This window comes from Artemia sp. Qi Xiang Cuo, chromosome 7 (assembly GCF_049724085.1).
Source record: "Artemia sp. Qi Xiang Cuo chromosome 7, ASM4972408v1, whole genome shotgun sequence".
NCBI classification, from domain to species: Eukaryota; Metazoa; Arthropoda; class Branchiopoda; order Anostraca; family Artemiidae; genus Artemia; species Artemia sp. Qi Xiang Cuo.
This window is the reverse complement of record NC_142800.1, coordinates 81,579,568-81,606,504: the sequence shown is the minus strand read 5'-3', so window position 1 is coordinate 81,606,504 and position 26,937 is coordinate 81,579,568. Positions and strand designations below refer to the sequence as shown.

The window sequence follows — 26,937 nt, the reverse complement described above, 5'->3', positions numbered from 1 at the left end:
TGGTAAGGCATTAAAGCAACAGCAGGGATGGCTGTTGGTTTAATAACGAAATTTAGCACAATGGAATGATCTATTTATTTTCACAAATTTACGTTCGCCCTTGGTTAAAACAATGACCATTAAACATTTGTAAATGGAAAGGCAGTGTGAATGTCTAAGGCATTATTTACTAACACTTGTTTCACCAGGCAAACAGAAAATAAGGGTTTAGTAATCCCAAATTTCAAAATAAAAACAAGTTTGACGCTCTCTTCTCTGTTCGTGAAGCTATCCTCTCTAAACAAGTGCTCTAAGACAAATAGTGATATCCAAGTTTATGACTCAATTTGTGCTGTTTTCAACCGTTATGTAATATCTCTTTCAATTATATTTCTGATCACATTTATAGCTAAAGATAATGTCAACTTTAGATGATGGATGGAGAGGGGCACACATTTAAGAGACGAACTTGTTGTTTTTACGTACGTTTGTTTGCCAAAAAGTAAGATTGTACAAGTTTATTGACACAATAATTGCTAGAATGGCCCTGTTACTTTCGGTAATCTTGAGCGAACTTTTATTGTCTAACTAAACATTGTGATAACAAGATCGTTACCTCATCGCAATCGAAAAATTATTATGTATAGGAATTTGTTAGCCTTTTCCAGGATATCTTTATGAAAGCCCCCCCCCCAAACAAACACACCTAATTCTTGGATTTATTCCCTGGCTATATCCAAAGGTCTATTGATTGTTTTCCTCTTTCTTTTTTGGCTTATTTCTCTCTGGAACAAATCGAATCGTTGTTGAAGAAAATTTGGAGAAATTTGAAGCGCAATATTCAAATATTCATAATTTAGATAAGCAAGGTTACCAGTTTCTGTGAGGTAAATATGGATAGAGATCCATGTAAACCAATTTTTCGTAGTTAGCAGATGCTTCTGTTTGTTTCTTACAAATATCCTGAGGGAAAGGCTAGCCTAGGTTTTTTTTTTTTTTTTTTTTTTTTTCATCTGACCAATGAATTCGTACATAAAATGTTTCTGTCCCCTGGCTAAAAGAAAATTGGTATCCAAGAGTTTTTGTTAATAATTTAAAGGTGGTGGAAAGGCCGCAATTGTTCCTCTCAAGGAAACGGTTCTAAAAACCCTTGTCCTTAGTAAAGAAACAAATTTCATGTTGCTCACTTTTTTACCCTGCAACTAGAAAAAGTGATGTACAAGTTTGTGATTAAAGCTTTTGTACATTTTTTTAAAACTAAGAACGAGCAAAATTAATCTTTTAAAAATTTTTCTCGGAAGGCAGTAAAGAGCGAAGTTGAAACTTAAAATGGACGAAAGTTATTGCTCCGCAACCTATTCAATATATATCTAGGGATATGTAAACTTAGGAAAATATAATCAGGCAGTTTATTTGCCCTGTTTTATCCATTCCTATATGTTGCATAGGCTGTTAAGCGACAAGCTTTGCTCGTTTTAAGGTTCAACTTTGCTATTTACTTCCTTCAGAAGAATATAGGTTTTCTAAAATATCTGATGGATAAGTGAGAGGGGATTTCAATGTTTTGGCGTTATGAGGCCCAAATATGGTTCACCGTATTAAAGAGGAGGTTATCCCTAAATGTATGCTCTGTAGTTTTCTATCAGAAGATATTTTTGAATATCAAGCAAACTTGTTGAGAGTTTACAGCGAATGTTCTAATTTATGTTTTGGTAGTCCGGGACCGATCCGACTTTTTTTTTTGGGGGGGGGGGGAGGGCGGGGTATCTAAGTACGATAGTAAGGCTAAATGCCACGCTATATACCAAATAAGGTTGTTGAATCTAAACAAAACTTAGTCAGTAGTAACAGATAATGCCTAAATTATACCTTTTTAGAATCGAGGCTGCATTCGATCTCCATGGAGGATGAAAAAGAAAATTGGCCCTAGATACTGGACAGGAGGATATTTGCCATAGGGTGACGCCAGATCCCAAAACAATTGGTGGGGACGACGGGCCCATAGTTAAGCCTTTTAATGGCTTGTCACTGATCCAGCATCTATGGAAGGTAGTCTGGATCAGTGACAGCCTTCCTGTCACTGACAGGGGAGGAAGTATCAAAATAGATTTCTATTAGACCAGTTACTATACAGGCTGGACTTATGTGGTTCGAGTCTTATTCGATACACATTGCACTTTTGTTTTCTGCCAGTGTGAATCATAGACCACAGTTGCTGCAATTTTTCATGAGGCTTTTCGGTGAAGGTTTCATTATTGCTTCTATTAGAAAGCTGCAATCCTCTTTTTGCTTAGAAAATCATTAAGGACTGGGGAAGAATTCCTTTTTCCTTATCTTGAAATCGAATGCCTGTCAGGAATCATTCTTACATTCAGAATGATAAAAGAGCTTCTTTGAAAATCCTGGCTCTTTGCAAAGAAGAAAAGGGGAAAAAATTTCCCAATTTTTAGAGAGAGCTTGTCAGAAGCAGATTATTGTTCAGTCATGACAATCGGATGGATCTTTTTTTTATGGTCCAAATGTCCTTTTAAGTTTATTCTCTCTCTCTCTGTGTCAGCAGCTTTATATTGGATTCTTTTGTTGGCAGGATGAACCAAACATATCGTAATCTCGGAACAAAACATTAAGCTTTGTTTACCCTGTTGATGGGTCATTTTGTCGCTATAATGAATATGCTAGCTTAGCTCTTAGCTGGGACTCATTGTTATCTTTATCTACTGCTGGTGTTTAGCAACAAATCTTTATTTAAATTTTTGTCTATTAATGTTTCTTTCTCTCTCTCTCTCTCTCTCTCTCTCTCTCTCTCTCTCTCTCTCTTCCTCTCTCTCTCTCTCTCTCTCCCTCTCTCTTCCTCTCTTTCTTTCTCTCTCTCTCTCTCTCCCCCTCTCTCCCTCTCTTTCTCTCTCTCTCTCTCTCCCTCTCTCTCTTTCTCCCTCTCTCTCTCTCTCTCTGTCTCTCTCTCTCTATCTCTCTATCTCTCTCTCTCTCTCTCTCTCTCTCTCTCTCTCTCTCTCTCTCTCTCTCTCTCTCTCTCTCTCTCTCTCTCTCTCTCTCTCTCTCTCTCCCTCTCTCTCTCTCTCTCTCCCTCTCTCTCTCTCTCTCTCTTTTTCTCTCTTTTTCTCTCTCTCTCTTTCTCTCTCCCTCCCTTTCTTTCTCCCTCTCTCTCCCCCTCTCTCTCTTTCTCTCCCCATCTCTCTCGCCCTGTCTCTCTTTTTCTCTTCCTATTTCTCTTTCTCTCTTACTCACTCTTTCTCTTTCCCGTATCTGTATGTTCATTAGAATTTTCTGATTGGTTTAGATTAAATCTAGCTAAATCTAGGTATTAATAAAATATCATTGTGACTGGGCATTAAGGTTTTTAAAGCTCTGAAGCTGGACTGACCAACTAAGAAGAAATTCAGAAAACTAGAAGAAAAAACTAAGAAACAGGCTTTAGACCAGGGAATTTCAGGGAGGAATAGCATGTCATGAATATTTCTTCTGTGTCCTAACGCCAAAAGAAAACATTAAAAAAAAGTTAAAAAAATAAAAAATAGCAAGCAACCTAAAAATTCAAAAGGCCAAATATCCATGCTTAAAAATTCCCTGGCGGAAAAAAAAAATAATAATCAAACAGATACATCGTTTATGTGCTTAGAAATACAGAGAAGTGTTTTTGTTCTCAGAAAATAACGAATTTATGTAATTTTCTGTAAAGCTGGCTAAATTTAGTTTGTAAAAACAATTTATTTAGTGATTTCTTTTTATAACTGAAACACTCTATCTAATATAAGGATTGGGTGCAAGACCAGTTGGTTAGTTTCACTTTCAGCTTGTAATGTATGTTAAAGGAGCAATGACTGGGTTTAATAGTATGATCTTTAAATGTATTTCCTTTTTTTCCAGGACTTGTGGCCCAGACTGAAGCTGTGACATCCAATATTAATCAGGAATTACTGGAGAAAAATGATGTTCTGCCTGGAGAAGTGCTGGAATCTCTTCAGTCGTCGCGTTTGCTTAAAATTCTTTCTTCTTATTTGAGAAATGATTCAAGTGAGTTAAAAGCTTTTACTCAAATTAGAGATAATAAGATTTGGATTCTTCCCTGAATGATTTAGGACAGTATTTTGTATTTCTTATGAGACATTTGACGTTTATATACTTAATTATTAACTCAAGGGAAAAAAGAATAAAATAACAACCATAACTCCGGTCATGGAATTCAAGAGAAGAAAAATGTTTCGTGTGTATTATCAACAATACGTCCTTAGTGCTACTGAAAACAAATAGCATCTAAAAACGTAGCCTATTTAATCAGAAACATTCCAGACGGTAAAACAAATTACTAAGAACAAATATGACATAAAACAAGAAAAACGAGCAAAAATGGGGTTTTTAAGAATCAGAATCATTTATTAACATAAAAGCTTTCGTAGTCAGGGTTTAAATCCCGACTAAATCGTGCTATTATTTACAAAGTAAACAAAGACACAAAAAAATTAATACACATGTCACTTATTGTAGACAGAAACATAAAAAGGCACAAACGAATTGCTGAAGCGATTAGTGCGACACTTGGGCTGGGCTAGCTTTGTTGCTTTTGATCTTGTAGTTACTTTTTTTGTCAGCATTGGGGGTAATATATTTCTGTGTTCATCACTTGTCAGAAGAAACTGGCCAAATTTACAGATAAGTTGAAAACGGCGATTGTGGAGTGACGGCAAATTTAGTTGAGACAGTGCTGATTCGTAATCGGTGTACAGATCAGCCAGTATGGCCTTCACCTGTCTTTTCTGGACTGATTCGAGTACTTCGCTCATATAGGCAGTGTTCTGAACCTGTGAACCCCATACAGGGCATGCATACTCTAATATCGGGCGAATATATGTCAGGTAGGCTGTTTTCAATTGCGGCACTGAAAAACCAAATCTTCGCATCAGTAAAAGGGTACGCATGGCACAGTTCGCCTTTTTCACTACCCCTTGGACGTGGAGGCTAAACGAACAGTCAACGCTGAACGTAACACCGAGAATAACTGCCGACGATACGCTTTGGTATGGTGGAGGGGGGCACTGAAAATCCCTTTTGAGGTTAAATCGAAGAATTTTGGTTTTCGTTTCATTGATTTGGAGGCTGTTTTCAGAACACTGGTCTCTGAAGTTGTCGATAAATGATTCACTGAACTGGGGAACGGTTTGAGACTTCTCAATGAGGTATTTTAAGAGGGTGGAAAGGTCATCTACGAATTTGAACCGTTCATCAGAATCGGCAAGGACGAAGTTGATCACTGCCAAGAACAACAATGCAGCGAGTTTAGTGCCTTGTGGGGCACCACACGTAAGCTCAGACCATTCCGAATCAGTATCACCCGGGTAGAGACCATATACACTCTGTAGTCGGTCGCGTAAGAAATCTATTATTAATAAGAGAATATGTCTGCAAGCTCCCATAACCTTCAGATTGTTCACTGCAGTATAATGGCGTATCAAGTCAAAGGCTTTTCTATAGTCGGCTAGGAGGAGATCTACAATTGTGCCTCCTTGGTCAAGCCATTCAACAATAAGGTGATACAGACGCACAAGATAAACAGTTGTACTACTACATTTCAAACACCCGTTTGGTATGGATCAAGAGAGCCCTGGACTTGTGACATACGTTCATGATATTTAAATGATTCCGCTACCTTAGAGAGGTTCGGATCTATCGAAATTGGGCGGAGTTGGTCGCAAGATTTCGGGTTTTTCACTTTTGGAATGACGCGCACATAAGCTCTCTTCCAAACACTGGGGAACACTTGTTCACGAAAACACTGGTTAATAATAGAGCTGAGTGGCTTTGCGAGAAAGATGGAGAACTCGCGTAACAACTTGACAGGGAGTTCACCAGGGTAAGACGCACAGTTTACTTTCAGTTTCTGAAGTTCCTTAAAGACGGCATATTCAGATACTTCACATATCTCATCAGTCCCGGTGTCAGCAATGATACTCTCAATTTCTGTGTTTGTGATTGATGAGTATGTGGTTCATATGCCGGAGAAAAAATTGTTCACTTCAGTAGCTGATGTCAGTGTGCCGTCATCTTTGAGTAGTCTCAGGTCCTTTGGCGTTGATTTCCCTGCAAGGGTTTTGACCGAGGAGTGCCATTTGTGAGGGTCAGTGTGCAGTAATGGCGTTATTTTCTCTTTTACATACTGTCTTTGGGCTAGTCTGTTTAACTTCACAATTCTGTTACGCAAACTGGCTGCAGCCGCTTGATCTCCAGCCTTGTGGAGACTACAGCGAGTTTTTATCATCTGCTTGAGTTCACGGGTGATCCATGGTTTGTCAGTGTCACAAATCGTAATAACTTTTATTGGAAAAAAATCTTGGAACTTTTCCAACAGAAGGCTGTTCAGTTTGCTGACTTTGACATTAATGTCGGCCTCTGCACAAATGTCCTCAAAATCGTACGTATCAATCCAGCGACCGAATTGAACTATTGAAGACATTGTGATGGGCCGAATTGTGGTTTTTGATCGTTTCGGTCGTGGGATACTTGCTTGTGCTTCCCAGAAAATTATAAAATGGTCAGAATTCTGAAGGGGACCTAGAGATCGGGGAGCGTTATAAAGATCTGCCAAGTTCGTAAAGATCATGTCAAGAGAACTGCCACTTTGGTGAGTCGAAATGTTCACTACTTGTTTCATATTCAAAACGCTTGAGACCCACTGACGATTGGTCTGATTGAAATCGCCAGCAATCACAAACGCAGGGGAAGTGTACTTATGGCGCATTCTGTCGACGAACACTTGTATGTGCTCAATAAGTTCTTTTCTGTTCCCAGCGCTTTCTGGATAGTACACTGACGCAACTATTAAGCAGGAGAATCTTCGTGACAGATGCGCCGGTCTGCACTCCACCCACACAATCTCATGGCTAGAATCATTGGGGCTACTTAACAATTTTGATGGTAGGTCGTCACGTATATAAAGTCCTACGCCACCTCCGCGACGGTCAATGCCTCGGTCAAATCGAGTGCTGAGGTAGTTTCTGTAACCTTTAATCCGTGCAGTCTCCTCAGTAATGTCCCAACACTCGCTGATAATTACAATGGGTACGTTATTCTGCTTAATTAACACCTCCAGCTCGTCTATTTTATTGTTCAAAGATCGAGCGTTACACATTAGCATATTCGGAAGTTTGTATTTTGCTGAGAATCGCTCTGGACGCAAATTTGGAGGAGTAGGTTCCGAAGTACTGCAGTTAACATCCTCTCTAAACTAGCGACCAAGTAGGGGTGGAGTATCATGAGGAGGAGCGCAACGGATTATGACTAGGTTACTCGTCCTTGTCAGCCGGTCATTTGTCTTTCTCCTGCAGGAGAAATGCACCGGGATTCTCATTTGGCGTTTCCTTTTTCCTCCTCGTTTGCCACGGTGGGTTCGCTTATTCCAGCAGTCTGATAAGCGAGAGCACTCTGGTGGCTCTAAGTAGCGAGCTATCCCAGTGCTCACTGGTGGTTTTTTTAAGAGTCCAAATAGCCACAAGTTACAAAAGGTAGATGGTGCCACTGTTAAATCCGGTGATTGAATCTTCATTAGAGCCGGTTTTTCGTATTTAATTTGCATGATGATTGCACAAAGCAAAGTCAGGAACAGCATGTCTTTGGTTACTTTCACTATCACAGCAGGAATCCGGATAAAAATAGCACTGGACTGGCTAAACTAAGAAGTCGGAGGCAGCTTTTTCAAAGTGCTCTCACCGCCATCTACATCAAGGAAAAATCAGGGAAACCTCAGGAGTAAGAGATCGCCGGGAGCAAGGGAAGCGTCGAGACCTGCTCACCTGTTCCCTGCAGTTTAAGGCTATTAACCGGCAGGTACCAATACGGCGCTTTCGGCAGGTTCTCTCCCCTCTTCTGCTTGGTCCCAAGTGATCCACGCAGTACACAGGACTTCACTAATTCAGAAGAAACATAAACATATACACACGCCGATTTTAACCTTTTTTTTCGCGCCCGAAAACCAAACTCACAAACAAGAATGGCAACGCTGCGCGGCAAAAATCACGCAATCAGCGCGTGCGCATCCAATAGACACACCTGGTTCCTAGTATATGGCTCTTCTTAACTTAAAATAAAAACACCAAACTAAAATTGGACGACCCTTTCCTAGTAACGGTGAAAGGGTAACTGAAAGGGTAACACGAAAAAGCGAATATTTCGAGAGGAAACGCCTCTCTTCTTCAGCGAGAAAAAAAAATATATTCAATGAGATTGCCGAAGAAAAAACAAACAAAATAAAACGCGGAAAGACAATGTGAATATGAAAAAAAAAACAATGAAAAAAAATATTAAAAGATGAATAAAATTCATCATTGAATTTTATTAATCTTTAATTTTTGGTGTATAATTTTATAAAATGAATAATTTATAAATATTCATCACAAACTTTGCTTATTTTTGTTTTGAATTGGAATAATTGACAATTTTACTTAATTTCCGTTTTCAAAGTTTCCAAAGACACTGGACACCGTTAATGAACCTAGCTTAAAGAATCTAAACCAAATGAGAACTCTGAATTGTGGGCGTTTTCCTATGTCTCCTGGGCAGACACGTGTCTGGGAGTGTTGGTTTAAATAATTTAAACACCACCTAAGGGAAGGCCAAAGACTGGGGTTCATGGGATTTACATCCACATCCTAAATGGACCCAGCATTGCTAACATACACATAGATCGCAATTCTCAATACATTACCTATAAATTTGTATTTCATCAAATTTTTACATTATTCGCTTTGTAATGAATTTACATTACTGTTCTAAGCTATTGCTTCCTCGGAAAATTCCCTTTGAGAAATTTCTCCCTGTGGACAATTTCGCACAGACAAGTGCTACAGGATAGCAAGCCTTTCCCTGAAAGCGATAAAAGACTAGAAATAATAAAAAAATTTTAACGCGATTTGAAAATGGACTAAAATGTAGTTTATAAGTTATTTTTCTCCAGAATCTTTGAACATAAATGAAAACGAAAGGCGTCAAACGGATTGGGATTTACATAAATTGATCAGTTTAATTCGTTTTCCTCCAACTCCGCGATTCTTTTCACTTATTAAGTCCATTCTAATTCGTGCCCCTTGTTTTCGCTTATATTCATAGATTCCCGAGAAAAAAAAATAATTTCCTACTTTTTACTCGTTCATTGCCTTTTGGGAAAGGGTTGCTACACTGTAGCATTTTAGTACTACTTTTCCTTAGATTCTGGTCATCAAATAAGATTTAATTTGAAGAGCTATTCAGACAATGCAGTTGGAAGAGTTTTGGAATTCTAGAATGATTGCCAAGGAGTAGATAGAAGGGGTGGAGTTGACGTTATTTAATCACTTCACCCGTCTTTCTATTCATATCATCTACGAACTCTTAAAAGTTGGCTCTGTAAAAGAGAGATGAAAAGCGAAAGTTCTGAGAAAAACAGGCTAAATCAATTCAGAAAAATAACCTTTTTGGATGAAGAAAAAGAAACGAGAAAAAGTTTCTTCCCAAAACTTTTTCCGTCCCTTGAAGCTGTATGCTCGAGTTGTCAAAATAGGAATGGGTTTTATCCAATTTTACTTTAACTTTTAGTTTGCTATGTCCTCAGGAGATAAAGCCTTTGGGAATAGTGCTAAATTTTGAAACTCCGAGTTCTATAATAGAGTTTTTATTTTCTGTTTTTTAATTTGAAGTCATTTTTTTTATGGAGAATAAGAACCTTAATTGAGCTTTCAAAGTTAAAGGTGGAAATGTGCTTCTCTCCATCGTGATAGAGGTAACTCGGAGTTGGTCTATTTTTGATTATCCTGTAAGTCAAAACGACACATTCCATCGTTCTGTTCATTTATAAATTACTCCATTTTGTCCATCTTTTTCTTCTTTTTTTCAATATTGAAGATACTCAGTTTTGATAGTTATTTATTGCAAAAAAAATATGTTGTAAGAAAGTTTGCTATAGAATCTAATATTTCTGCGGAAGTTTTCCTTTTTCAATCCGATTCGTCTGTCTTTTTTTTTAATGTTCAAGCCACGGCCCGTCACCACTCCCACGTCCGCTTCTGAAACAGTTGTAAATAGTGTTGGGTAAAAATTGATATTTTAGCTTTATTCAAGAAGTTCCATTCCTCAAATAAATGGTATCGGGTAACCTCCTCTTAGCTTAATATAATAGAGATGCTAGTTTATCAAATAAGTAATAATTAATAATGTCTCTAAATTACTACGTCCAGATTGTAGAATGAGAAAACCTCTAAAATTGACTAAGTCATCCAAGTTTGCCCTATCCATCCAAGAAAAAAAAGAAAAGTTATTAGTTTCTTAGCTACAAACTTATTTTATTGGCACTGTTGTCTTTGTGTGACCTTGGTCTTTTCCACCACGTCCCTCCATTTTCATCAAACATTGTTTCTTGACCTTCTGTTGCAGATCTTTAACATCTTCTGGTCATCGGTGCTGACAATTATTATTATGGCACTTTTATTGAAAGCCCAATGTGCAGTTTTGCTTTGGGAATCTGGAGTTAAATTACCCAACAATGACATTAAATTACCCAACAATTCTGAGATCGAAACTCTGAGATCCCTGGCTGGGTGTGGTTATAAATGTTTTGTGGGTGGTGGATGTTGTTTTATTTATTTTGCAATATAGCTGCTACTCCTTATTTACTGTCTTGCTTATAGAGTGTGTCTTATGAAGATTAAAAACTCATATCTAAAAATTTGTAAAAATTAAAATCAACCCAGTTATTTTTAAGCCTTTATCCAGGAATTTGGCTTTCGCATTTTAACATTAAAATATGTCCTCTTTTACTCTTTATCTGTTCATTTTGTTGTCTGTTATTGATTTTTTGGGGGTATTTGTAGCTTGTCAATCACCAAATAATGAATTAAAAGACGTTTGATTGAAATATTTTTACTTAGAACTAAATATAAAAACAAGTATCCTTGTTGTTTTTTGTTTTTTTACTCTTGTCAATTTTATTGTTGCAGTTTTCGATATGGCTCGACATGTACAGCTATACAAGGCTCTTCTGAGGCTAGTCAGGTCATTGGCATCAAATTCTCAGTTGGCTCGACTTTTGACTGACAAAGAAAACGTCTCCGAAAATCTGTCCGTATTTAATCTACTTACAAATATGGAAGGGTACATACAAACCTACAAGTCAAAGCTGGGGTAAGTTTTAGTACAGACTATAACGAAGCCAGCAGGTTTTACGGTTCTGTTCTAGTCTCAGAATTAGAGAAATTAAGTATTTATATTTTTATTTGGTAAATAATTCCAGCTTTTTGATGTATTAACCTATGTAATATGAGACCTGGCCTATTGAGGGCCAATTTTGAAATAACACAAACTAAGGAATTTCAGATGAATTAATTATTCTTGCGACTTGCTTAAGATCTCCTACTTATTGATATCTTAAGTCCCCCTGAAATATGTTGACACTTGTGCTGTTATTGGAATCCACTTTCTTTTATTGTATTTGGCTAGGTGTCTTCTGTTTTACGATATTACAGAATTCTGAGAATTTTCAAAATAAGCTTATAATACTTTGTTGCTTTCAGAATGCATATTCGTATGAATTCAAGGGGCTATGCTTGGTATGAAAATTTTCGTAGTGTCTTAAAAAAATAGGGAAATATGTAGAATGACGCATCAAATAAACCATAACTGATACACATTGACATCCATTTTAATAGGGGGCCAATCCTTTACATTGATGGACATTAAAATATATGTTATGACGAGATTAGATTGAACCATGAAAGCATTAAATTTTTTGGAAGTAGTTTGAAATCTAATTTAACACCAGCCTCTAAAAGCAGAATATTGAAGTTGAGAGAACAAATGCCAAATTTTTATTCCGCTCTGAAGAGAATTTTTATCTCTGAAGTTATTTCTCAGCTTTTTTGTCTGGAGAAGGAATGTGCCATGAATACTTTGCCGGGTAAGAGTATATATAGTTCCATTTCTTTCTGATATTCAACCGTTTTATAAACCCGTCTACGTATTGTAGGTAATTGGGAGGTAGACTAAATATGGATGATAGTATGTATACCCTTTTATTTAGGTTGTATATTTGAACCATCGCTTGCATTAGCCTATTCTCCCTAGTCCTTATCCTAGTCTTTACATTAGTCTGCTTAGCCTAGAAACAGCTTTTGGCATGTGTATTCTACTTGAGAGAAAGCACTTTGAAGAAATGCTGGTGATGTGCCCAATATGCTGTAAAAACGCATTTTTTTAATTCAACGTTTGTAAAACTTCCGAGACAAATATCGAGCATTCTGGTTAAAAATATTTGTAAGGTTTTACAAAAAGAAAATAAGAATATCCAAGAATTGTCTAAGGTTCCTTCAACTACATGTCGCAAAAGCAACATGTTTGATTTTGTTTCTTTCTCCTCGTGCAACCGATTCCAGTTTATTGCCTGAAAGCGATGAGGGTCTAACTTCTGTGGTTTTTACGCTAAGTGGTAGATCTTTGGCTGGACTGATGGATATTACATTTTTAAAGCTGTACAAATTTCTTGCCTGAGGTCAAAAAGGATGGTTTTGCTTGTCCTTGAGCTTCATTCTACAGTATGAGAGACGAATTGTAACTTTATAGTACAAGGTAAATAGTGGAAATATTTGAAGTTGTTCTCCTAGGTTCTGTTGTTGTTGTTGTTTTTTTTTTTTTTTTTTTTTTTTTTTTTTTTTTTTTTTTCGTCAAGTTTCTACTTTTGACTGGAGAGCACCGTCTAAGCAGGCCAGTTAGCAGGTACATGCTTCAAATCAATTTTAGACTAAAATTCGGAGGTGCTTAAGATGGACGACGATTCCATTATCTTTGAGTTCTCACCATTTTCTTAGAATCCATAATAATTAGAACTTTGCAGCTAAAAAAAAGTATTTTCCCACATGGTCGCTAGCACTGCCATCTACATTCACAAGCTATGTCTATTAGTGATTTTAATTAAGGTTTGCTATTTTATTTTTCATGTTTGAGATTGAAGCAGAGAGTTACATCTTCTTCCTAAAATTTAATGGTTCCGTCATTGCAAAAAAAAATTGGAGCTTTTAACATTTTTCCTTTCATAGAACCAATATGAGAACTTAGGGCCGCAGCAAGAAATTTAGCGTTCGAATCAAGAGGAATATGATTTCTTCATTAGCGCTGGGGATTACTTCTTGAAAAGCTTATGAATTTATATTGCATCAGTTTTTTTTTTTTTTTTTTTTAAGACAATTGTTTATGATATGCTCCCTGTTGCCCTAGCAACGTACATCTAGTTTTGCCTCGAACAAAAAATAATTTCAGTTTCCTATTTTATCTTTTGTTTTTAGAATCAAAACCCATATACAGCTCCTTTGAAGCCAAATCCTATTGTTTTCACATAACAACTGATAATGACTTCCACTAAAATTCGATTTACCATAGCTTTTAATAACTTTTGAAAATGTCCTAACTTTTAAAAAGTAATTAGATTTGCGCAGTTTCTGTAACATAGTGTTCTCTGCAGTTTCTCTAACATCACAGTTACAGAAACTGCGTTAACTATACTTTTATAGCTAACTACGTTTATCATTATTATTGAGTTTTAGCATCAATCCCCCCCCCCTCTCTCTCTCTCTCTCTCTCTTTCTTTCGCTCCCTCCTTTTTGTTTTTATCCATTGTACACGTTTAACTCATTTTCTCTCTTTTTTATTTGCCCATTTAAGCTCTAGCTTTGTGCCGAAATAAATTATTTTTTCTTGTGTTGTGCCGTATGCTTATACGTTTTTATTCTATGTAAGGTTCGCTTCTTGTGCCCTTTCCCATAACTAGCGACTTAAATTTATCCCAAAGTTAATATGTCAGGAAGGGTAGTATAAATTTTAGTTTATTTTTTTCAAGCCTAGCAAAACACAAACAAAATAACCCCAAAAAAGTAATTTTCTGAGCTTTTCACATATTAAATAAATAGTTTTTTCCTTTTCGGGAAGAGGAAGGCTGAGACATTGATATATTGTGCTTATTTTCTTCCTTTATGTGAATTGAGGATAGTTGAGATACTCTGAGAATGTAAGTCGTTCTTCTTATGGGAGTGAATGACTGCCCAAGCAAGCACAGGAAAAATGATAACTCGTGCGCTCTCTTCTTCTGGAGATCTAATATATTGCTTGCCAAGAAAAAAGTAGATTAAAGATTGGGTTTTGTTTATGCTCTCGAGTGTATTATAAAACAACAAAATTTCAAGTAGGTGAGTGATTTTACTTTTTTAGGGGAATTCTCACTGTTTGTTTCTTTTTTCAAGTTGAAATTTTCTACCTGCTATAAGTGTTTGTTTAAAACTTCTATGTTTAATTCTATTTAAAACTGTGCAGACCTGCTAAAATTTATCTTTAAAATCACATTTTCGAGTCTAGTTTTTAATAAAGTCTAATTTTTAAGTTATATGCTAGTTTTGAATGAGACTTAACAATTTTTGAAGTGATTTCAAGCAGGGTTCTAATTGGGGGGAGGGGGTTGCAAGAGGGAGGGAATACTTTCCTCCTGGATTTCGAAAAATGACATTTTAAACACTCAAGGGTACGCCTATCTCTCAAACTCACACGGTTAAAATATTTCGTATCTAGGTTGAAATCTGGATTTATAGTATCTTTTGCCTACCAAAGGATTGGAGGGGATTGACATGCAAGCCCCAACCTGGTAATTTTTTTTTGTCTAATATCTCGAACTAGTTATGTGCTCATAATCTTGTGATTGGAGGCATTCTTAGCCATTAAACATTGAACAGAATTACGCATACTAAATTTAATCGTTATGCGGGTAAATTTATATCAAAGATAAAAACCAGATACAGATTAGAATTGCGCACATCATACTTCATCAATTTCTATCACTATTTCCAAGTCTGAATGTGATATTTTTGTCCTAAGTGACATTTTGTGACAAGTTGAAATGAGATCTTTCCGTTATTTTATAGCAGAGCAGATTGATGGTCTCTGGATATAATTTTTAGATTTAAGATTTTTAAGAATCAAGTGCGAAATTTTTCAGAAAATTACAGTATGTAGCAGAATAATATTACTTGATTTTGGTAGATACCTCATCAAATTGGCTAGATCAGCTCAAAATTGCGTTATTCCTATTTTGTGCCTCTGAAAAATTGAATCAATGGGCGAAACTCCACTAATGGAATCCATGGCACTTTTTTATTTATTTTTATAAGAGTTTGATACTGGGTCTTTTGTTTTGAACGAGGGTATGATTTTAGTCAAGGGAGGATTATAATGACGAGTGTAATTTGCTGGTTAATATGGAATACAAAACAAAGAGCTTTCTTTATCAACGGTACAAGTAGGTAATCAAAAAAAATTTGGGTAGCTTAACTTACCTGGGTTGTTTTATTAGTACTGGCAGTGGAAGCGGTGAAGATATATATAATGGACCCAAGGCGCGGTATGTTCTTTCGCAGTTGAAAAAAGGGTATAGGAGGGTAATGATAGTGGTCAAGCACGGCTCTCAAACGGGGTGTTAAAAGAATCGGGGTATGATAGGTATGATAAATGTTTCTTAAAGGGATTGTTGTAGGATAGTTGCAGCTATTCATTTGATTGAATGTAGGCCTATATCAAACGATAAGCTGTACGAAAAATTTGGTTCTATCACGGTTTGTATCGCTGTAATGGAAGAAATTTTTATGACTCGTGTTTAACGTTTTATTCATGTAATGCAATTTTTACATTTTAGGCATGTAGGAGGAACTAACAAAGAAGCTGAAACTGTTGATGAAAATGAAGAAGGACTTCAGGATTTAGTGAATGAAATTATAGATACGTTTAGCTACACAAAGGTAAGAACGCCATTTTTTATATTCTGGCTATTTTTTTCTTTTCTTTTTTCTTCCTAGTCGAGAAGAACACATTACCCAAAAAAAACGAATATTTTTAATTCTGATGTAGAATAAGCAATATAAAATCTCTATAAAAAGAAGAGAAGTAGCTAAGAATAGTTTTTTTTATCTCTTTGGGTAGCTTTTCCATCGAAACCGAATAGGTTTATGAAGAAAGTTAGAGAAAAGATGAAATTAGCTTATAATGTTTTTGTGGACACCACAGAAATGTATTTTAACAATGCCTCCAATAATAGTATCGTAAAATAATCGCAATTTGTAGAAAAAGACTTGTATTTGGCTAATCCGAGACTTGAAATAGACCAAATACTAAACTAGTTAAAACAAAAGAACTTGAGTATAAATATTATCGTTAAGGTTCTACACTTTCTTCATCTTGACAATTGGCGTCAGGGCTGGACACTATATATAACTATTTGCGTTTAAAGATTTTAACCTTTCTTTTTTCAATCGTATCATTTTCAATACTTTTTTGAAGGAAGACTTTGGGGCATCATACCGGGTATCTAGTTAATTCCGTCTAGTTACCAAATTCATTCCCAGGGATTGCCGATCATCTGAACAGCTTATTCAGTTCATAACCTGTAAATGAACCCTAAAGAGTGAAGCCTAGTTGCTAACTGTGCTGAAGGGAAGATTTCTGGATGGACGAAGATGTTCAACTGGCCCCTTTCGCAATTAACCCTGATTGTTGGTTTGAGACTTAGTATTATTATCACATTTGTAACAATAAACAAATAGTGCGAGTTGTTCACCTGCATTGATAATTGTAAGGTTATAATCGAATCCTTCCCAAAGTTACTCTGGTAAACTCCGTCGCATTTTATCTGAATTCGTCTTTGACATTAGTCATTGAGACTGGAGGTGTTTGTCCTATTTTTAAAACCTAGAAACAATGTTTCAGCCAAGGAAGTTGAGTAATACGGCTTCTCGAAGGGGCTTTTTATTTCTTCGATGTTCAAAATTTGGATGCCCTTTTTGATCACTTTTGATGTTCTAGGACTCTAAGTTGGTCATTATTACCCGTAATACATTTACGTTTCTCAGGTCGTTCTCTGGATCTTTTCTTATTTCATGGTCCAGTAATTCAAAACTTCATTCAAAAATTTTGGATGCCCCTCTGGTTGGAAAAAAATCTGATAGACTCTTAGCTGGTAATGATGAAGAAGCGAGACGGATGTATTTATGTATTTGTCAACAAGATAGATTTTAACTTCAATAAAGCGTGTTCCTGGGGCTTGTCCAATTTAACAAAACACACTTCATCTGGAGCATCACTTCATTACATTATAATGAGATGAGCACTATACCAAACAGAAGGATAGATTTTCCCTAGTTCTTCAAGATGTTGAAGTTTTTGTGGAGGGGGGAGGGGGTTACGCTATGGACAAGGGTCTTGATGTTGGGAGATGTTATACCTTTTGATCTATTCAAGGGTGCAGGGTCCTTTAGGCCGACCCGTGTGAAGGACCCACCCATCTTGCATATAATCAACGGATTTTCCGAAGAAGAACTTTTGATCTATTTCCTTATTGGATTTCTTTACAGTGTCTCTAAGCTCCATTGCTGTGTGTAGAACCTGGAATTAACGGAATATCAAGGGTTGAAAACGTATAGTTCAAACCGAAATATCCTGAACGACCCGCACGCTGGCAAATTTTGTGTAGACATGGAAATAAAATAAAAACGAAGAAAATTAAAAGCTCCTAATGTTTAATAAATGAACTATGTTATTCTAGTTAATTGTTGTATTTCAGTTAAATGTTCTTATCAAATTTATTTTGGTTAATTATTTGATTATTTACTATTAAATATGCCTTAGACCACTCCTACTATTAATAATAAATTTTAACCACAGAGCTGCTTGAGGTCGACACAACAGCTCGAAGTTGTTCCAGCTGTCTTAAGCTGTATTTACCAGTGTCTGCTCTGCTATGGACACTATCTTACATTTTCCCCTTTTGCATAAGCTACAAAGTTTGTGCCGCAGCAATGCTTTGTATGTCACATCAGGCCCTGAAAATGTTTTCTACGCCATATCTTATAAATCCAAGGTTGTGTGCACCCGGGATTGGAAAGCCCTGTTTTAAGTATGACCGTCGAAAACGAATATGATTTGGAGGGGTATATGTTAGTATACAATTAATATGTCATAACGTTTTGATAGCCTAAAGATGGTGTAGGGACATTACAGCTCGTATTTGGTTTAACTCAAATGTTGGAGGGGCTTGCTAAAACGTTCCTTGAGAACAGGGAATACCCTGATTGTCTCCATGGGGAGTTTGATGTCTAAAGACTTCGGCCTTTAATTTCAAATAAAATAAATAGAGAACAAACCAAATATGCTATTAAGGATTTCCATTTTTCACGCATGGATATGCTTATTCGAATGTCTACCGTGTCTGTAGTATCAAGTCAATTATAAGTAATTTGCAAGCCTAAGACAATAAAGATGAGGTTTCAGAAAGCAAGCAGGAAACGTCTGTCTGCAGGAACATATATCCATTCACTGATTAACCAAAATTTGGTGAAAGTAATTCAAATGACGGGGGTAGACCCCACTGGCTGTGAAAATTGTTTGAAAATCCAAGAAGTTCTTGAAAAAATAATCAAAATTGATGAAAAACAGAAAGGAGATTTCGTATTGTTTTGGTAATGTTTTTTTTTTTTTTTTTTTTTTTTTTTTTTACCATAAAGTAGATGATTTCGAAACGTATTGTTTATAAAGTATCAACATATTTTTAGACCTATTCCCCTGGTAACGCGGGTATGTGACATCTTAGTCATAACTGAAGGGTTGCAGGGTTCAAGAAGCTTGAGCACCTTCCGCCAATTGTTTCTGTCTCTCCCTTCCTGGACGTCATTGACCCCTGAATCATTAACTTAGTCTTTTTTCTAGATGTGTCAATTCAACCTGACAAAGACAAATTGTTGCTTAAATAAAACTGTTGTGATCAATATGTCCTTAGTCTTTAAATATTTCTTCATTTGTGGTCGTATAATTTAACAGGGGAAACTATTAAAAATATGTCTTTCAGGTGTTTAGTACTTTAGCATCAAAAACAGAAATCTAGTGTTTTTCACTTTTCTCCATTTTCTAGATGGTATAAGCTGTTTTGGCAAGGGTATACTAATTTTAAAAAGTTAATTTTGAAAGTTAATTGGATGGGTGTTCTAATTCTTTTCCAAACTTTTCCAATCTTTCCTTCCCTTGTGATCATGATAGTAATAGGTTCTGCTTGCGCTGCAGAAATCCCCTGTTATCCTTGCCATAGGAATCCGTATTCCCTGGCTCGTGTTTCCTGAAGCGATTCGACATCCAAATAGGCAAGATTAAAATCCCATAAATTGAGCTAGACAGGCATATTCCAGGAATTAATAGGGAAATCCTTCGTCAGGAAATGAGAGTTTGGGTAAAATAAATTGCTGTATTTTTTATTTTATTTTTCAAATTTATTTATAATGAAGATTTATAAAAATATAGCTTGATAGAAAGAATAGCGAAAATATTATGATAAAATTACAAAAAATAATTCGTAGTTTTATTTTTTAAGAAAACAGTCCCTCGGAGATAATGATCTTTATATCTTATCCCACTCAAACCCCCAAACGTTTCAGGGGAGGGCTTGATAAAGTGTAATAATTTATCGTAATTGTATAATAAAATCAGTGTTGTCAAAAATGAAACTTTTTGCACAAGCTTATTTTTAGGTAGATTTGTTCAGGCTACTGGTTTGAGCCCCTTCCTATAACACTTTTCTTTCTTTCTTTCTTTTTTGTTTGCTTTAATCCCTATATATTTTTATTTTAGACCTATTTTATTTACTTGTATTTTATTTGTTTACATTTTTGTATCTGGAATTATGTGACAGGCTACTGAATACAAATATACTATTTATAATAAATGTGTTATATATGTATTATAATTGCATTATGACAAAGCGTAAATGTATTATTTACATTCTTGTTTTCTAACGCTACATTCTTGTTTTCTAACGCAGGCAATAGTTGCAGGTGAATAACTCACTAGCAATAATAAGATAAGTGATCCATATAAGAATTCAGTGAATATTGACTGAAGTGACAGTCAAGCAAACTAGTGATTACATAAGGCAAAGTAAAATCAAGTGATACGAACACTATGACTTATTGGTCGAACAGCAACATACCCCCCCCACACACACACACACACACATACGAACACACCGCTCCCTGAAAACGAAAAGAATGACTCGAAAGTATTTTCTATTATTTTCGTTCTTTCCTTGAAAAAGAGGAACTAATTTAAAGAAAATATTATTTTATTCAGTTATTAAATGAAATAGCGAAAAAGTATCCCCCTAGTTATAATACCGTAGGATATACATAGCCTCTTCATGAATTAATATTGTTTCTGCCCCACCCCTCCTCCTCTTTCCTAAAAAGAAAAGCTTGACTTAGATGGGGTTTTATTAGTTTGATTCTCTCCCTGGGAAGATGGAATTCTTTTAAAGAAATTATCACTCTGTTCTGTCATTTATGAAAAAGGAAAAATTCTGCCCCTAGCTAAAATGTCAAATGAAATTTCTCTCTAGGCCCTTTGGCATGACCTTGACCAGCGCTAGAGTTAGTTAATAGAGATGTAATGAATGCTTTCCCTATTAAGATTCGATTTCAAGGAAGTAAGTTTTATCTGTCCCTGTGAGTGGTAAAAGTCAATGGGGAAAAACCTTGGTAGCACATACCGTTTTAACTTTAACTTATCAAATATAGCCACTATTTTCTATAGGAGTAAGAGGGACATATCTTGTCCAGGAAACAATGTTGTCAAGAATTAATTATTTCTTCTTATTTTAAACATGGAAGTTTAATCTAAGTTGGAGTAACGAATGCGAATGGAAAATAAATTCTCTTTTGCTTTTTTTTTGTTTGTTCCTTTGTTTTGTTTTTGTTTTATTACTTTTTGTACTTGTAGTTCTAACCTTAGTTAATTCCCAACCTTGGCGTTCTACCTACGTCAGAAATTAAGATTATAAAAAATACAGTTCTTTAATAACAATTAGCCGTTATTTATGGACATATATCTGAATTATCAAGGAAGTGGCTTTATGAATAGTGGAATGGACTTCTTAGACCATTCCCATTAAATGGGTTTAAAAAAGAAATGCGGCGTGGCGGTTTTTCTAACGAAACATAAAAATAGAATTAGCCGTTTATACTATTGTTGTTTATAATTTTATGCCCGAAATAAAACCGTTTATAATTTATGCCCGAAATAAAAACATAAGAATGTTGAGTGGAGTTGGGCTGTAGTGCTTTTGTCTCGTATCTCAAATAGTTAAAATGGTAAATATCTGCAGTGACAGCTTTGTGTTATTAAATAGGAGGCTTGGTTAATGCTTGATTATAAGGAGCAAATTTTTCCAAAATTTTCTTCAATAATGACGGGAGGGAAGCTGGTAGAAAAGGTTTAATATACTCTCTTCTAGAAATGACACAATTTCAGAAGTATCGTTTTGCTATTGTCTTTCAAACAGTTTGTGGTAACGAACTGTAAGTAAGGAGTGACTCGAATCAATAATAACCGAAGCTCTAAAATGACGGAATTTTAATATCAATGGATACATCAAAAGAATTGGTTTATTATGGGGATTCAAAATATATAAGATTCGTCAAGTTTAGTGTTACCCATAAAAAGCTACGATTCTGAGAAAATTTGCCTGATTTTCGAAAAAGGGGGGAAACACCCCCTAAAAGTCAAGTAATAAATGAAAAACACGCCGTCAGATTCAGCATATCAGACCCTACTGTAGAAGTTTCAAGCTCATATCTACAAGATGTGGAATTTCGAATTTTGCCAGAAGGAAGATCACGGATGTGTCTTTTTTTTTTTTTTTTTTTTTTTTTTTTTTTTCCAGGGGTGATTTTATCAAACTAATGGTCCTAGAAGATCGGGAGAAGGGTGCATTCGAACGGAAATTAAAAGTTCTAGTGCCCTTTTTAAGTGACCAAAAAGATTGGATGGCAACTAACCCCCTTCCCACGTTCCTTTTTTCCCCAAAGTCATCCGATCAAATTTTTAGAAAGCCGTTTTGTTCGGCATAGTTGAAAGATCCCATAACTATTCTTCAAGGGTATTATGCGCCCCCCCCCACTCCTCGTGCGGATTGGCCTTTAAGTTGTGAAAATTGTCTTTTGTTTTCGTATAGTATTTGTTATTGGGAAGTATACATTTATCGTTCTCACAATTTACCATTTTTCACACTCTCCCGACCTTCACGAAATTGTTTTATCTATTTAAAGTCTGTAGTTCTTTAAAAGTATTTTTCGTGAAATGTCGGGAGATTTTCAAAAACGTGGAGCCTATAAGTTTTATGGGAAGCCTGACGATTGCTACAAGTTATTTCCATGGTAACGGGATCCTAAAAAAAAGGTCTAGAAATTGAAAACAACAAAGCTATCTAGCTGACTTTCTGGTCGCTTGGGCGTGTACTGTGGCATTTACATTTTTACCCTTCTTTCCTATTTTTTAGGGGAACTTCAGGTTAAGTTCATGCAATAATATTATTTCTATTTTAATTATTACTTTTTCCACCCCATTAATTTTTTTTTAACAAATTTCAAGCCCCATAGTTTTGTATCATTTAATATTGTTCGCTGGTATACTTTCCCAAGATAGAATTTGGGGAAATTGCCAAAGAGAAAGCTTCCTAAACAGGGAATTTTCATGTTCCTGACATTGAATGCCGTGCCGGAAGATAACTTTCTAATAAGGCGTTCTCGAAAATCTTTTTTTTTTAGAAAGTCTGAAAGCACGAGATCAATTTGCCTTAGCTAAAATAGAAGGTGCAACAAAGTGATACTCCTTAACAGGAAATATTTGTCACTATGTTAACCACAGGCAAGGGGGCATATTAACAGTTGTTCATTTCTACTTAGGTGAAGATGAGGTTATGAAGCTTTTCGTGTGAATAATCTTGTGTTTGGCAAGAGATGAGAGGGATAAATATTGGGAAATTTGTAAACTGTACATATTTAACTAAATAACTTTGGAGCATTTCATCCATAAAATTATATCTGGCAGTGTTTGTGCTCTGACATATTTCATGCTTTAATTTTTTGCGGGTCTCCCCAAGCTTTAACAAAATAAACATGCCCCTGGAATGAACTGAAACATGAATGAAACAGAAAAAAGTGCTTGTTGATCAATTGCTACTACCTAGTGTAGTCTAGGTCTCTGTTTCAAAAGGTTCACAGTTATTATAAGTATTTAAGAGTATCCTGGAACGAATAAGTATTACAACTCCCAATTAATCATTCGATGCTACAATGAGGAAATTAATTACCTGGGATGACGAGAGTTTCATGGAAACCACACCAATTTATTAGGTCCTGCATTTACGAGCTTCTTTTTTTGTCCTCTGAGTGTAGTAGATGTTAATTTTCTTTAGTTTTCGTTTATTAGGAAAGCGCATCTCTAGCAAGGAAAAATAAATGATTGGGGACTGTCTGTGTGCTGCCGACCAACAGTGTTTTAACAATGACATTTTTCTTTCCAAAGCAGGTGGAAAATTCAACAGAATATGCAAGTTTCCAACTCTGACTGAAAAATCTATCCTTTTTCTGTTTTTAATGCATCGTTGTGTGGCTAGTGTTTGAGAAGTATGGTAAGAACTCAAAACAAAAGTTTACTTACTTAACTTGGATCCTTCAGAGCCACTCATGGTACATAAAGCTTCAACGAAATCTCTCCACTAGTCCCGAACCCGTGCCGCAATGGTGATGTCTTCCCTTTGGGTACTAACGATGTCTCAGCCGTCTTTAGATTTCGATTATAAGTGTGCCGTAAGATGATTCTTGAACGACCTCTTCTTGTTCGGCCAAATTTGTATCCAATCAAAAGCTGTCCGAGTAAAGCAGCTTTGTTACATAAGATGGACAGACAATATGCACTGTATATAAATTTCCAAAGTGTGAAGCACCTTTGTTACACTTTTTATCCTTTTGTCAAAAAGTTTTTTGGTGCGTCACCTTGGTTCTATCGCTGCCTTCACCCGTACTGCCGGTCATTTGCACATGACTTAATAAGAAGATTTTAAAAAAAAATCTGGTATTTTATTCAGTCAAACGTGTATATTTTTTTTCAACGATATACATGTAATAAGTGTATATGCTTTGAATTGACCTGATTTGAAGTTTAGATGGATTACTGAAAGTTGAATTGGCCTAACTTAGCAACTCATGCGCCAGATATTGACTGAAAACCTAGTTTTTTTTTAATTTTTAAATATTTGTCCGCAGTATAAGAAAGGAAACATATAAACGGAAAAAGAAAATGGTACATTTAAAAAACTAGTGTAAAAATCCAAAATTATGAGGAAAATACATGGATTAATTTGCCGATAATGAAGCCAGAATGTGAAGTGTCTCGATACTTGACTACGAAATTACTGGCATTGCTAGTACCATGTGAGTGAGGGGCACCACCAACAAAAATGAACTGAATAAAGCTTGAAAGACATACAATATACTAATATTGATATGCCAAAATGACAGCTTGGTAATCACGAATTTGTCCTACTTTAAGCACTTTTAAACTCTTGAAGCAAGATTCTGTACCATTAACTTATTTAACATAATTTCTCAACAATCGGACGACTTTATTCTGTATAATTTGCACTCTTGTTAGAATTGCGCAAAAATAATTCGACCCCAAAACACAACCATAAAAAATCTAAGGTCTCACTATTCCATGGTATAGCGTTAGAAGAGTCGACAGAGGGAAATATGCTTAAATCGCCGTGTAACCCCCAGATCTCTTACAACTTTTGCTGCAAATAGATGTAAGTGATGCTTCCAGGATAAATTATAATCAAGGAAGGAACCTTGGTGACATACCTCTTTCATCTGGGACAAAGCTTTTTCATTTAACAACACCTTTTTATCAAGTTTGCCGGACTTCCAACCTCGCTATATACAATAAAATTTCTTTCTTAACGTTAACTGACAGAAGAGTTAATCTTGTAAACACATAAAATTACTTCAAAGCACTTGACTTTCACCAGCAAATTCTCTCTGGTATGGAAACCCTCAGAAAATAAAATATCATTGTGTCAGCATAAACCAGATATAATAGGGGGCCTGAAACTGATCCGTGAGGAACGCCGCAATTAATTTCAAAATGAGATGATAAACCATGTAGAAAGCACATATTCCCAGTATCACATATGTGATGTACAGTCTGCAACGTTCAATGGCCCTACCTAAAGCCAAATTGCTTTTTTACTTACCTTCTAGATTATTGCGGACTATTTGATATAGGTTAGGACCTAATTTGTACATTTAAGAAAACTACGCTGATTAAAATTTCTAAATCATAAGCTAGAGTGTAGAACTCTTCTCGGGAAGGTCAGTTCTTTGATCTGGTAAATTTTTGTAACTGCTCTATATATTGTACTTTTTAGTCGAAACAATTTCATGATTCGGTGGCTCATGGAACTTGAACCAGTCTGAAGCGTGCTCTTAACTCATAATTTTCAAACTAAAGTTATTACACTGTTTTATTTGTCAGCACATTTAAACTGTACCTTGGTTAATGTTGTTTGATTAATTTAATTAGTTACTTCAATTGACGATAATGTTGGTTTAATCTTTACCAATTGATTGATTCGCATATTTCACCCAGAGGAGCATTTTATGGCACAGCTAAAGCTTTTACAGTTGAAGTTGCCACTTTTTTTTTTTTTTTTTCTTTTTTTTTGTACTGAGCCCTCTAATTGCACAAAAAGAGTAAGGAATATAAATGTCATGAAAAATATAACTTATATTGTATGATAAATTGCACTATAGACTACTATATTCCAATAGATTAATTTTACTGATAATAAACGTTGACTTTATTTATGAATTAATTGACTAATATTGTTGACTCAGAAGAGTATTTTGTGACAAAGTTAAAGTTTTGACTGTGGAAGTTTTAGCTGGTAACAGTTAAAATTGGGACAAAGTATATTCACTTTAGTACTAATCCTTCTAATTGTATTAAAAAGTTCAGATTTTTAATAGAATTTTCCAGACCAATGACAGAATTGGAGTGATTGTCGTTATTTTTTAGTCTGATAGATTTTACAACAGCAATAATCTTTTTTATATTTTTACCTTATTATTCAATAAATGTCTGTAACTTTCCTTGTAAGTGAGAACGTTATAGGTAGTTTGAATTGAAAATTGAGTTGTTAATAGTCATATGTTTTTCTTTTGATATTTTTTAAAGCATTGTGACGCCTTAATGATTTTCCTCTTTATGTACCTAAAGAAAACAATGAATTTTTTGTGGAAATTGTGCTTTCCAAAACACCTGTCGTAAAGGGTCCTCCAATTAATTTTTTGTTATTTAGTTTAGTTTTTTTTATTTAGTTTAGTTAATTTTTTATTTAGTTGGTGATTTGTTTTAAGCCTTACCGGTCACTTCCTCTTGAAAAAAGGTTAAGGGTTAGCATTGCCAAAAAACTGATTTCATAAGTTAAATCCCTTTCCCCTTCCAAAAGGAATTACTATAATATAAAATTTAAAATTCAGATCGGAAAACTTTATTTACATTCAACTTCTGGAGAGTTCTTAAAGTACTTGTTTTACATACGATTTTTTCCACATATGTCACGAATCTCTGAATTTTCGCCAAAGTTAAAGGGTATAGGTAGATTCTTTCTTATGCTCGAGCCATGCTATTGTCGCACTGAAGGAGCTTTCCACTCCCTGTTTACCTAGTGTTGATCTCTGAGCGCTACATGCTCCGCCGTGTGTGGCACATCCTGTACTGTACGTTGCCACACCTCCGTCACACTCTCTGGTATTGGTACAGTTCCAACACGCTTGGCTCCCATTGTATGGTATGAGGGGTTTTCAACACTGGATGATCCCTTTGTGACACAAGTAGACACAATCAAAATTATGCACGAGTGTCAATAATGTATCCTGTGTTTAATTTGGTGATTAGTGTATGTACATGTTTTAAGTGTAGTCTTTATGATTTGGACCAATCAGAAAGATTTGCGACATAATTTTTTAAGTTAGGACATGGAAGTTTGAAAAAGCAGTTTTCCTATCCAGGTCT

At 35.6% G+C, this 26,937-nt stretch overlaps 2 protein-coding genes across 2 annotated transcripts in view; one reads left to right on the top strand and one right to left on the bottom strand.

Annotated features, from left to right (window-relative positions):
- The window catches only part of Bruce (BIR repeat containing ubiquitin-conjugating enzyme), a 406,259-nt gene that overhangs the window by 255,209 nt on the left and 124,113 nt on the right, over positions 1-26,937 (top strand). The window contains exons 36-38 of the mRNA XM_089091938.1: positions 3,865-4,011; positions 10,956-11,139; positions 15,683-15,785. Of these exons, the coding sequence (XP_088948064.1) occupies positions 3,865-4,011; positions 10,956-11,139; positions 15,683-15,785 (434 nt within the window). The remainder of the gene's footprint in view (positions 1-3,864; positions 4,012-10,955; positions 11,140-15,682; positions 15,786-26,937) is intronic.
- LOC148950758 (uncharacterized) lies at positions 4,036-5,540 on the bottom strand. The gene is made up of 2 exons (XM_089091363.1): positions 4,720-5,540; positions 4,036-4,063 (listed from the first exon to the last, which is right to left on the bottom strand). Exons 1-2 carry the CDS (start codon positions 5,406-5,408, stop codon positions 4,036-4,038), a joined length of 717 nt encoding a protein of 238 aa, XP_088947489.1. The 5' UTR covers positions 5,409-5,540.